This window comes from Enoplosus armatus, chromosome 9 (assembly GCF_043641665.1).
Source record: "Enoplosus armatus isolate fEnoArm2 chromosome 9, fEnoArm2.hap1, whole genome shotgun sequence".
Lineage (NCBI taxonomy): Eukaryota > Metazoa > Chordata > Actinopteri > Centrarchiformes > Enoplosidae > Enoplosus > Enoplosus armatus.
In genome coordinates, this window is record NC_092188.1 from 21,957,296 (window position 1) to 21,970,167 (window position 12,872).

General features: G+C 44.1%; 1 protein-coding gene across 2 annotated transcripts in view; it reads left to right on the forward strand.

Annotated features, from left to right (window-relative positions):
• Positions 1–12,872, forward strand: part of ubr5 (ubiquitin protein ligase E3 component n-recognin 5) — a 30,237-nt gene that overhangs the window by 13,643 nt on the left and 3,722 nt on the right. For both annotated transcript variants that reach the window (XM_070911579.1, XM_070911580.1), the window contains exons 24-51: positions 43–194; positions 326–421; positions 1,112–1,235; positions 1,364–1,473; positions 1,877–2,013; positions 2,421–2,512; positions 2,635–2,781; positions 2,955–3,073; positions 3,218–3,344; positions 3,565–3,694; positions 3,832–3,992; positions 4,169–4,408; positions 4,619–4,742; positions 4,991–5,102; positions 5,243–5,374; positions 6,964–7,221; positions 7,321–7,589; positions 8,174–8,385; positions 8,540–8,770; positions 9,216–9,289; positions 9,402–9,574; positions 9,981–10,094; positions 10,499–10,716; positions 10,862–10,982; positions 11,399–11,741; positions 11,954–12,041; positions 12,133–12,277; positions 12,605–12,735. In XM_070911579.1, coding sequence (XP_070767680.1) covers positions 43–194; positions 326–421; positions 1,112–1,235; positions 1,364–1,473; positions 1,877–2,013; positions 2,421–2,512; positions 2,635–2,781; positions 2,955–3,073; positions 3,218–3,344; positions 3,565–3,694; positions 3,832–3,992; positions 4,169–4,408; positions 4,619–4,742; positions 4,991–5,102; positions 5,243–5,374; positions 6,964–7,221; positions 7,321–7,589; positions 8,174–8,385; positions 8,540–8,770; positions 9,216–9,289; positions 9,402–9,574; positions 9,981–10,094; positions 10,499–10,716; positions 10,862–10,982; positions 11,399–11,741; positions 11,954–12,041; positions 12,133–12,277; positions 12,605–12,735 — 4,380 coding nt within the window. The remainder of the gene's footprint in view (positions 1–42; positions 195–325; positions 422–1,111; positions 1,236–1,363; positions 1,474–1,876; positions 2,014–2,420; positions 2,513–2,634; positions 2,782–2,954; positions 3,074–3,217; positions 3,345–3,564; positions 3,695–3,831; positions 3,993–4,168; positions 4,409–4,618; positions 4,743–4,990; positions 5,103–5,242; positions 5,375–6,963; positions 7,222–7,320; positions 7,590–8,173; positions 8,386–8,539; positions 8,771–9,215; positions 9,290–9,401; positions 9,575–9,980; positions 10,095–10,498; positions 10,717–10,861; positions 10,983–11,398; positions 11,742–11,953; positions 12,042–12,132; positions 12,278–12,604; positions 12,736–12,872) is intronic.

A 12,872-nucleotide genomic window follows, 5' to 3' on the forward strand; every position in this document is an offset into this window, starting at 1 on the left:
CAATTTCTGTGCCATGTTTTATTTCTTGTGTGTTGTTACCAGGCTTCGTCTGAGGGAGATGATGCGGAGGTCTCTAAGAGCGGCAGGTCTCGGCCGTCATGAGTCTGGCCCATCATCCAGCGACCACCAAGACCCTGTGTCCCCACCCATTGCCCCACCAAGTTGGGTCCCTGACCCCCCACCAATGGACCCTGGTCAGTGCACCTATACAAGACTGTATAATTAGGATTATCTTTGTCCGGTCTTGAGAGCCCTTTTGACCGACAGTGTCACTGCAACAAAAAATATTCATTTAAATGAGAATGTGTTTTTATTTTATGAACAGATGGTGACATTGACTTCATTCTAGCACCAGCTGTGGGTTCACTCACCACGGCCTCCACTGGGACCAGCCAGGGACCCAGCACCTCCACCATACCAGGTATGTAACATCTACATCATAGAGGAGGAATGAGGATGAGACAATAGCTTTGTCCCAACTCAATGCTACATACTAACAGAAAACTGCGGCTTTGGAATGTCAATGCCAATTAAACTTTTATTTAAAATAAAGAATATTTGGAGACGTTTCACTACCACCCACAATTTATTTCATCTTTTTCCCAGCTGTGAGCAACTCCTGTTTCCTTGGTGCCTTGCCTTGTGGGAGAATAGTGTTTATCAACAGCACTCTCGAAAGTCGACCGTATTTAGAATGTCTTCTGTCTGCTTTGAGAATACTTTATTTTGTCACTTTTACTTTTACTTGGCAAAAACCTGCTTAGAATCAGTATGTAGTATGGATTTGAGATGCGGTGAATGTTTTTCACTGCAAATCAAGATGTCTAGTCATAACAGGAAGTCCAGTTGTTATTTGCTCTTTGGGTAGGAAATGTTAAACTTGCATTGGTCTGGTATTTCATGTTAGAACGATGACTGACCGTTCCTAAAATGGTGTTATTAAATATATGCTAAGATAACGATATCTTCTCTTAAATTCTCTAAAGGAGAAATAATTCTAAATACGTTTTTGTGGGTAAATATGACATTCGGGTACTTCTCAGTATGATTCCATCAGCTGTATACTGTGTGTGTCTTGTCATCTAATGGATTGTCCTTTCCACATGAGCAGGGCCGTCCACTGAGTCATCTGTGGTTGAATCTAAAGACAGGAAGGCCAACGCCCACCTTATCCTAAAGCTGATGTGTGACAGTGTTGTTCTGAGGCCACACCTACGGGAGCTACTCTCTGCCAAGTACGATTCTATATTCCTACATGATCATACTTGCATACATGCTTACTGAACACAAAGTTCTTGTACAATGGATTGTCCTCATTTATCTGTAACCGTCTAAAGTGCTCATGTATATTGTTGCTCAACAGGGATGCCCGTGGAATGACCCCATTCATGCTGGCAGTCAGTGGGAGAGCCTACCCGGCAGCCATCACTGTGCTGGAGGCTGCTCAGAAAATGGCTAAGGGTAAGTTAATAAGTCATCAGTCTGCTTTCTGTTGTAAACTGGTTTGTCATTTGAAGGGAGACCGTTTGCAAACCTGTACTTAAATGGCAGCCATACATGTGTTGTAATGTGGTGCTGACACAAAGTGAATGGGGTGGGGTGGGGGGAGGGTAAATTAAGTTTGCGTGACCAGACAGCCATCACCTCTGTGAATACATTCTGAGAAAACAGCATACATTTTGTGAATCTGGTGTAATTTTAAGTGGTTAGGTAACAGCTGGAACATTGGAGGTTGTCCACGTGTTATGTGAATCCTGACCTATTTTGCTGTCCCGCTTACAACAGCTAACTACATGTTATAACTGGCGTTCCTCAGTTTCCATATTTTCCTTTAATTCAAATGTCTCGAACACAGTGGGTGACCCGGGCATTGCAGAGAAGGAGGATGCAGATTCTGTGTTCATGGAAATGATTTGCCCCTCCGGGACCAACCCAGATGATTCGCCCCTCTATGTTCTCTGCTGCAACGACACCTGCAGCTTCACATGGACTGGAGCTGAGCACATTAACCAGGTCAGCCCCAGAGGATGACATTTCGAGGAAGAACCCTCATCACCAGAAAGAGTGATGTGTTGTAGGTCTATTAAGGATGGGAATTTCTGTAATAATTTTGATGTTTAAAAAACTGTTATGCAACCGATACTCGATGAGCCTAAAAACTACGTGGCTTTCTGGTACTTATTAAATTACTGCTACTAAAGCAGCAGACTAAAATATTTCCAGAAGGCACCAAAATAGTGAGCACGAACATATTACACATGCCAGGCTAACTTTGGTAGCTTCAGGTAATGCTCCTTTTTTCACTACACAAGTGGAACCTCTCTACTTTTGGAGACAGTGTTTGTTATACTCTTTAATATATAATGTTCAGTTGAAAGTTGGCACTTTGACATTTCTCAACACAATGACTTTGTATTTAGGATATCTTTGAGTGTCGGACCTGTGGTCTGCTCGAGTCCCTCTGCTGCTGCACTGAGTGTGCGAGGGTCTGTCACAAAGGACATGACTGCAAGTAAGTCGGAGTTTTGAGTGTGGCCTTATTTCATCTTTGCAAAGGTTTCAGTCTTCATCACCCATATTTAACATGATGTATGTTGTATGTATGACCATGAATTTGCTTCTATTCGCTCCCAGGCTGAAAAGGACCTCCCCTACAGCATACTGTGACTGTTGGGAGAAATGTAAGTGTAAAACGCTGATCGCTGGCCAGAAGGCTGCTCGCCTGGATCTGCTGTACAGGTTACTCACAACCACCAACCTGGTTACGACACCAAATAGCAGGTAAGACCACCTCACATAGAATAGATTTCTGTGGTACTTACAATTGGCAAGTAACTGTGAATTTCAGGCGTAACCATATTATTTTGGCATACTATTATACTCAGAAGATACTTCATATTGTGCAACCAGGGGGAAAACAATGACATTAATTGACTTTTCGTTTCCATCTGCAGGGGTGAGCATATTTTACTGTTCCTGGTGCAGACTGTTGCTAGGCAGAGTGTTGAGCACTGTCAGTACAGACCACCACGCATCAGAGAAGACAGGAACCGCAAGGCTGCTAATGCAGAAGGTAGGTTCAGGAGCATTCTCACATACTACCCACCTTTAACCAGCAGTGCAGTACTAACAGTGGTCTAGGCTGCAACTTCTTACAACATTATTACTTCAAGGCGCCTGGTGTATGAACGCATTATTCTCCTTTCCCCTATTTCAGACTCTGATATGCCAGACCATGACCTGGAACCTCCCCGCTTTGCTCAGCTGGCTCTGGAGAGGGTCCTGCAGGACTGGAACGCCCTCAAGTCTATGATCATGTTTGGTTCGCAGGAGAATAAAGACCCGTGAGTATCAAAGCAAAACCGCATTAAGAGTTGGTAATTGGAGCTTGACAGACTGCGCTTAGTTGGGTGTGCTCAAAGGCCTGAAAGTAGATATTTTTGCTGTTTTTGAATCAGTCATCCAACCTTATGTTACTTTGCCCCTCCACACAGTGGGGTATACAGATCAGTGTTCAGTAACAGCCAATATTTTGATCTCCTCTGTATTTTTTGTATGTCCTAGACTTAGTGCCAGCAGCAGAATTGCCCACCTCCTGCCTGAAGAGCAGGTCTACTTGAATCAGCAGAGTGGCACCATTCGCCTTGACTGTTTCACCCACTGCCTAATCGTCAAGTGTGCTCCTGACATCACTGTAAGTCCAGTTGTAAGTCTGTCTAAGATGATTGTTTTCCTCCTCAGCGTCTACGCAGTGCTAATGCATTTTCTTTCATAGTTATTGCACTTGGAAGTATTTTGATCATCAGAGGATGTTGTTCTGTTCTGTGCTAGTTCATAGACACCTTACTGGGTACATTAGTAAAGGAGCTGCAGAACAAGTACACTCCTGGCCGGAGAGAGGAGGCAGTCAATGTCACCAGGAGGTTCCTACGCTCTGTCGCCCGGGTGTTTGTCATCCTCAGCGTGGAGATGGCCTCATCCAAGAAGAAAAAGTAAGAACACGCAGCATTAAGGTTTTCAAGTACATTTTTAGACAAAGGCTCTATGAGTTAATTGTAACTCGAGTGTGTGGCAGGACCGAGCCGGTTCATTGATCAGTGTGATTCGATATGGTCTTTTGAATTCATACAAATGCTGTTTTTGTCTTTTCTCAATTTCCTTCACGCAGCAACTTCATCCCCCAGCCCATTGGGAAATGTCGGCGAGTGTTCCAAGCTCTGCTGCCCTACGCCGTGGAGGAGCTGTGCAATGTAGCAGAGTCGCTGATTGTCCCCGTGCGAATGGGTATAGCAAGACCCACTGCTCCTTTCACTTTGGCCAGCACCAGTATTGATGCTGTTCAGGGCAGCGAGGAGCTCTTCTCTGTCGAGCCGCTGCCTCCGAGACCCTCACCGGACCAGTCCAGCAGGTCAGTTGGTTTTGTGTTGTTTTTTATTTTCCTGTTTTTGGCCATTTATTTTCACTGTGTTGAGAAATGTGCTTAAGTTACATCGGTGAGTTGTTATGTGCCAAAGCAGAAAGATATGACTTGACGTCATCCACTAGGTTTTTACTTGGAGAGAAGAAACCAAAAGGAAAAGAAGATGGTTGATGGTGGTGTTGTGCTTAATTTCTCTAGCTCCAGCCAGACAGCTGCCTCTTATATCATCAGGAACCCCCAGCCGCGGCGCAGCAGCCAGTCTCAGCCTGCCAGAGGAAGAGACGAGGAGCAGGACGACATCGTATCAGCAGATGTGGAAGAGGTGGGGAGCCTCATTATAAAATCATTAAGGCCATAATGAACTTTGCATGCAAGGGAAACTGTGCCTGTTGGTGACTAGTTGCAAAGAATGTACGATGCCACCTAGAGGTCCACGCCTTCATTTACACTGCAAGATTTCACTGAGATTTGGATGAATATTTGGTTTACTCCTATTACTGTATAATTTTAGAATAGCTCTGTCCTGCCGCAAAGTTTTCTCTCTTACGACCTGTTGTGTTTGTCTGTTAGGTTGAAGTCGTGGAGGGAGTAGCAGGTGAGGAAGACCATCATGACGACCAAGAGGAGCAGGGAGAGGAAAACGCTGAGGCAGAAGGGCAGCACGACGAGCACGACGAGGATGGTGAGACGCATGTGACTTTTTTTTTTTTATAGGAACGCAAGGGAATTAAGTTGTTCGTAATGCTTTGAATAATTACTTGACTCTGAAACCCCAGCCAACGGTGAGTGAAGAATCCGTTTCGTCTTTGTTCCTGCTTTCAGGAAGCGACATGGAGCTGGATCTGCTGGCAGCAGCTGAAACAGAGAGTGACAGTGAAAGTAACCACAGCAATCAGGATAATGCTAGCGGCCGCAGGAGTGTCGTCACAGCAGCCACCGCTGGCTCTGAAGCAGGTTGGTCAACAGCTGCTTTTAATCTTTCACTTTAGATTTGAGATTTTCCTTTAAATCATGTTACTTTATAAAACATTCTCCTCACTTTTTAAGTACTGTTCCTTTTTAGAGTTTTTTTGTGGAAATGCGGTCACGTGTCTTTCTTTTCTGTTTTTTTTTGTAAGGCTCCAACTGCTTAGAAATTGCGTTACTGTCTTGCTGCACTGTGCATTTTTTTCCCCTTGAATTACAGACTAATTCAGTCCTCACAAAATCATTAGTGCATTGCACTCAGCATTTTGGACTGTGGGGGATTTATGTTTGGAGAGCTAATGATACAGCAGACAAAATGGTCCCTGGCTGAATACCCGATGTATTTCATTTGCAGGCAGTAGGGTGTCCTTGGCATTTCCTATTTTTGGTATGAGCTCCTCTTTACTTCAATGCATATACAGATGTCAGGGCAAGAGTGAATTTGCAAAGTGCATACACAGTTTCCTGCTGAGAGTTCCTTCAGTTCGTCCCTTTTCTCACATTTCACTGTTATTGTGTCATTTTTAACTAATACTGTCCCTCATCACAAGCATAGTCTTGTTGTTCTTTCACCCAAATAACAAACTAATCACCTTGTAGCTTTTCCAAATGGTGTGGTGTTTTTTCTCCTTGGTCATCTCAAAATGTCTATTTTGTACTAATGATGTTGTTGTTTCATTTCCACATAGAATATTCAGTACAATTGAGACATTGCTGTCTTTCTCTCTAATGACATTATCAATAATCTTACAAAATGCAGAAAATGAAGTAGGGCTGCCCCCGACCAAAGATCTTCCTAGTCAACTAGTCATTGCATATATTAATATATAATATTACATTATTATATACAAAAATATAAGTGCACACATGAAGCGAGCGCCTGTTAACGACGATGGTAACGACTAAAGCAGCGATGATTCTGAATGTGTTGGAATAACCAGCAGGGAGACTGAACATTTTGTTCATTCACTTCAACGCAGTATAACATCGTCCCTCTCTTTTCTCCGTCAACTTCCCCCTGGCCGGCACCAAAGATAGACTGGCATTATTCACTGATACTTAGTCTATAGGTAGGTCTAACAGATGATATACATTTACAATCTTCAACTAATAAACACTACCTTAAAAACAGAAAACACTTCCATTTTGTATTTTTTTTTACTTACCGAGCGCCCCCCTGATACTTTTGTCCTGGCCCGAACGAGAAGGTGCAGCTCCTGAATGGAGTTTAAGGCTTTTTTTCTCTGCGACTAACCGACCAATGAAAACTTGGTTGACCAAGACTCTTCTCACCGACTAACGGTTTGGTCGATTATTAGGGGGCAGCCCTAAAATGATGTATATTATTTAGCACAAGTTGATCAACAGAGAGTGCTGCTGTCGTTTTGACTTAAAGCCTCAGTGTTCACCATCATATTAGTGTTGTATGGCCTTGTAGTGGTGTGATTCACTAACCCGCACTCCTGTCTGGATAAATCTGATGTGAAAGGGAGGTGAGATGAATACACAAGCCATTAAACCTGTCTCCTTTTCATGTTTTTTTTTTTCTTCATCCCTTATCCTCCTCCTCTCTAAAGGTGCCAGCAGTGTCCCTGCCTTCTTTTCAGAGGATGACTCCCAGTCCAATGACTCCAGTGACTCCGACAGCAGCAGCAGTCAGAGCGACGACGTCGACCAGGAGACGTTCCTGTTGGATGAGCCGCTGGAAAGGACAACTAGTGCTTCTCACGCCAACAGTGCAGCCCAGGCTCCTCGCTCCATGCAGTGGGCTGTTAGAAACACCCCCAGCCAGAGGGCCACAGGAAGTGCTCCCTCTAGCTCCTCAACACCAGCCGGTCAGTGGAGCTTTGTTTGTTTTTGGGATTGTATTGTAAAATAATGACAAAAACGGTGTATGTTAATCGTTCCTGTTATGGTCCCTGTCTTTTTCACAGCAAGCTCCACCGGCCTAATATATATTGACCCTACCAACCTGCGTCGCTCCAGTGCCATCAGCTCCAGTGCTGCGGCGGCGGCGGCTGCTCTGGAGGCCAGCAACTCCAGCAGCTATCTGACATCTGCCAGCAGCCTGGCCAGGGCCTACAGCATCGTCATCAGACAGATCTCAGACCTCATGAGTCTGATACCCAAGTACAACCATCTAGTCTACTCACAGTACCCTGCCGCTGTCAAGCTCACCTACCAGGATGCAGTCAACCTGCAGGTAAGATGTACTGCCATCCTGTGGCTTTTTTATTTTCTAAAATAAAAACGAAACAAACATTGCATATGATGAGAAAACAAAAAGGTAATCATGATATGGTGGTACTATTTTACCATGACCATCATTTAATTGAGTATCTGATATTATCTCCTCAGCGGCCATCCCATTGTATACTCAGTGTTTTGTTTTCCCATCTTTTTTTTTTCTTCTCCCAGATAGATTTGAAACTTTAACATGTGCTATATAAAATTACACTTGGCTAGACATTTATAGAAGACACAGGCTGAATGTTAGGATCTGGTTCAGAGATCACTCATATTTATCTGGGCATACACTTTGAAGAAACACATTTCAGTTGTTTTGAAAAGACCAATCACAAAATAAGTGTAATATTTAATCTCAGCAGTACAGCACCAGAAATCCTTGAAGATTCACCTTCAGAATCAAAATATTGTTTGAGGAGATCCCTGCCGACTTCCATCTCCTGTCAATTTATATGATTGAATTGCATTGTATTTATCCTAGGCAGTGGACAACTGACTGATCAATATCATGTTTTTATAAAAAATTATGTGATGAACCAGAACTATGTTGAAGAAAAGCTGATTCCTACCTGGAACTGGATGGTGTCCATCATGGATTCCACCGAAGCTCAGCTGCGATACGGCTCAGCCCTGTCGTCTGCCGGAGACCCGGGTCACCCCAGTCACCCGCTCCACGCCTCTCAGCACTCAGCTCGCAGGGAACGCATGACGGCTCGGGAGGAGGCCAGCCTTCGCACCCTGGAAGGACGCAGGTAAAAAAAAAAAACCCAAAATAAATAAATGTATAAGTTCACTTGTAACTGTGCATGCACAAAAGAGTCTTTGTATTGACCTTCGTATTTGTGCATTTCTGCATTAGAACATTTTACAATGTTCTCACTTGTGTTTTTGTATTTGTTTCAGGAGAGCAGCTACCCTGCTGACAGCTCGCCAGGGTATGATGTCGGCGCGGGGCGACTTCCTGAACTACGCCTTATCACTGATGCGCTCCCACAACGATGAGCACTCTGACGTGCTACCTGTGCTGGACGTGTGCTCACTGAAACATGTGGCCTACGTTTTCCAGGCTCTCATCTACTGGGTTAAGGCCATGAACCAGCAGACTACTCTGGACACCCCACAGATGGACAGAAAGAGGTAAATGAAGACAGCAAGGGAAAATGCTCTCTTTATGTTAGAAAGCAGAGTTTAATTCTGCGGCAGCGTTATTGTGTTTGAAACTAAAAAGAAGAAAAATGCCACAATTTATGGGTTTGCAATTGTCATTTCTTGAATTTGTGGTTATGGGTTGAAATCTGCATCACTAGACAACTGAATTATCTGCACATTGTTCACATTATTTTGTCTATTGTCATGCTTGACAAAGCAAACAGCAGGAACAATGGTTATTAAGCCCTTTGTTTAACCATGGCTTTAAGACTTCTTTGATTACATTACACAATACATTACATAACAATTCAATTTAAAGGGGCTTTATTGGCATGGGAAACTGAAGTTTACGTTCCCAAAGCAAGTGTGAAATCAAAATGTGTACATAAACTATTTTTAAGTGTTTTTTATCCACTTTAACTTTTATTTGTAGGAATCGAGAGATTTTGGATCTAGGTTTGGACAATGAGGATTCTGAACACGAGAACGATGAGGACACCAATCAAAGTAAGCCAGGAAACTAATATTTAATGATAGCCAGTGTGTAATAAATATCAAAGAACAGCTTGGTCATTTTAACGTGTGTGCTGACAGTTGATTTGTTTCTGCTTCACCCCAGGTTCAACTCTGCAGGACAAAGATGAGGACCCAGTTCCAGCTGAAACGGGTCAGAACCACCCCTTCTTCCGTCGCTCTGACTCAATGACCTTCCTGGGCTGCATCCCACCCAACCCCTTCGATGTTCCCCTGGCTGAGGCCATTCCACTGGCAGACCAGCCCCACCTCCTGCAGGTTAGAATTGTCGCTCGGTCTCGTCTCTTTGTGCGATTCTCAGGATTCTCCTGAGACAGTGAAGATGGAAGGGTTAAAGATACACGGCGCCCAACCTACTTACACTTAACAGCATGCTAAGTATGCAACACCATGCCATCCAGTGACACTGATGCAATGTACGGATCAATTGACCTGACCTAGGTGCTCGCACTCAACGTAAATATGGATGTTGTGTAGAGCCTGTGTCTGTTTTCACTGTGGTATAAGGAGTAGTGCTAGCCAGCAGTGGATACATCATAGGGCTAGTAGAACACTAGACGGAGCATACAGCCATTAGCTAGACTGACAAAAGCGTTATTACAATTTTATATAATGGCCAAAAGGCATCTTTGGCTTCAACTTAGTTTTGCTTCTTCTCTAACAGCCTAATGCCAGGAAAGAGGATCTGTTCGGTCGTCCCTCTCAGGGCTTGTATTCTTCCTCCTACATGGCAACCAAAGGCCTGGCTGAGGCAAGCATGGACAGGAACTGCCTGGAGGTAAACATGGGCTCCTCTCTACCCTCCCCCTCTCAGGTATACCACCCCTCTTCACTGGACAAACACTCTGGCACCTGTGTTCTAATATCCACGCATAACAAACACCATTGAAATGTTGAAATAACCTTTAACCTTTTAAGTAGAGATCTGTAAAAACTATCCAGGCTTCATTATTTCCTCCTAATTATTTCCAATGGTATTTGAGTGTTGGAGATAATGGACAGCAAGAAATAATGGATATTTTGGATGGCCTTTTTGCTTAACACTGGAATTCAAGTGTGGATATTGGAACACAGCCTGTGTTCTGTGTCGCATTTCCATATTTCCATTCTTTCACCATCACACTGTCACCTCAAGACAACTGTCTACATTACTAAATAACTACTCTGAACCCCTGAAAACAGATCCTGCCCACTAAGATGTCTTACTCGGCCAACCTGAAGAATGTGATGAGTATGGAAACTGGCCAGCGGAGCACTGGGAACCAGTCACTGGCAGAGCAGGAGATGGAGGCTTCAAAACCAGGCCCTTCACCCCATGACCTCGCTGCCCAGCTGAAGAGCAGCCTGCTTGCTGAGATTGGCCTCACTGAGAGTGACGGTCCTCCTCTCCCATCGTTCAGGTACCAAACACTGATCTGTGCCATGTCATGTCGGCCTAGCTACGGTGAAGCCTCCGATCGAAGATACTATCACTTTGTTTTAATATGTTAGTAAAATACAATTACAGCATTACATGTCCTGCCCCTTTCTCCTTTGTCTGTCCAGACCTCACTGTAGCTTCATGGGGATGATGATCTCACATGACATGCTACTAGGCCGCTGGCGTCTGTCACTGGAGCTCTTTGGTCGTGTCTTCATGGAGGATGTTGGAGCCGAGCCTGGATCGGTACATTTTTATCTGAATATTCATTTAAACTCAGTAAACTTGTCCCTTCTATTTATGCTCATATAAATGCTTTTAATTCCCAAACAGACTTTTTTTTTTACTTGAAAATAGATTAAGAGATATCCCAATGAGTCTTACCTCACATAACATACACTCCCAGCAGAAAGTGAGCAACAACCCAATAGAGTGCTCTTTCTTACTACTTGTGGAATATACATCCAATAGTTACCAGTGTGTTTGCCTTGGGTTGGTCTGCTAACTCTGTTAACAATCAGCTTAAAGATGTATAGAGCTGCATATTAACAACTCTAATTATTTGATTCAGTGCTAATATCAGAAATATTTTAGGGGTGATGGTGGCTTAGATGTTGGAGAGCGGCCTCATGATGATTTTTCCTTTTTGCTGTTAATCCCAGATCCTCACAGAGCTGGGTGGCTTTGAGGTGAAGGAATCCAAGTTCCGTCGGGAGATGGAGAAGCTGCGGAACCTGCAGTCCCGTGACCTGGCCCTGGAGGTGGACCGGGATCGTGACCAGTTAATACAGCAGACCATGCGTCAGCTAAATACGCACTTTGGCAGGCGCTGCACAACCACGCCCATGGCTGTGCACCGGGTGAAGGTCACCTTCAAAGATGAGCCGGGCGAGGGCAGCGGCGTGGCCCGCAGCTTCTACACGGCCATCGCCCTGGCCCTCCTCTCCAACGATAAGCTGCCCAATCTGGACTGTGTTCAGAGTGTCAGCAAGGGCATGCAGGCCAGCAGTACGTGTCATCACGATTACAATTCAAGTATGACAATACATAGAAACTATACTGTATTAATGACAATAAACTTGATTTCATTGTTACATTCAATGGTTCTCTTGTGATGCTTGAAGCAGTTATCACGAGTAAAACAATATTTTTTTACATAAAAAATATACACTCAAAGGTGAACTTGTTCTGTTCAATGTGTGTGTTTGTGTCTGTAGATCTAATGCAGCGCTTGAGAAACAGAGACCGGGAAAGGGAGAGGAGAAGTGGAGGGCTTCGAGCGGGATCTCGGAGAGACCGAGACAGGTAAACGCCAACTTGATGCATATATTCCCCTTTTACAATAAACAAATTGCGTTTGTGCTATGTGAGACTGAAACTGTTCTGTGTTCTACAGAGATTCAAGGAGGCAGCTGTCCATAGACACCAGGCCTTTCAGGCCTTCATCAGAGGGAAACCCCAGTGATGAGCCCGACCCCCTGCCTGCACACAGACAAGCCCTGGGTGAAAGGCTTTACCCCCGTGTTCACGCAATGCAACCGGTAATATATCATCTGCATCCGTCAAAGCTCTGTGTAACCAAAACAGATTTTTATTAAATTTCAGAACAGGTCACCACATCTTGACTACTACCAGATATGCATGAAACTACATGCAAACATTCAAACAGCAAGATGGAGAAATCCATTGATTTTAGAGGGCACGTGACCTTTACTTTGCCGTCACTAAGCCACATCAATTTTCAAATGAGTGGAAACATACTTTGACTACTCTACTGTATAACTATATGTATGACTACCAGTCTAACTGGAACAATTGATGGTTTCCTTTGCCATACCACTATACCAGCTGTGTGTTTGTCTCCTCAGGCGTTTGCCAGTAAAATCACGGGCATGTTGCTGGAGCTGTCCCCTGCCCAGCTGCTGCTGCTGCTGGCCAGTGAGGATTCTCTCAGAGCTAGGGTGGAGGAGGCCATGGAGCTTCTCATTGCACATGGAAGGTAACATAACCTGATTTGTCACACAGACATACAGTATATGTTAAACACAGTGACCATTACCAGACAGCAAATTATATCAAAATGAAATGTCCCTGCATCGTGAAGTTTAATAAACTAACTATACACCCTCTGTGTCC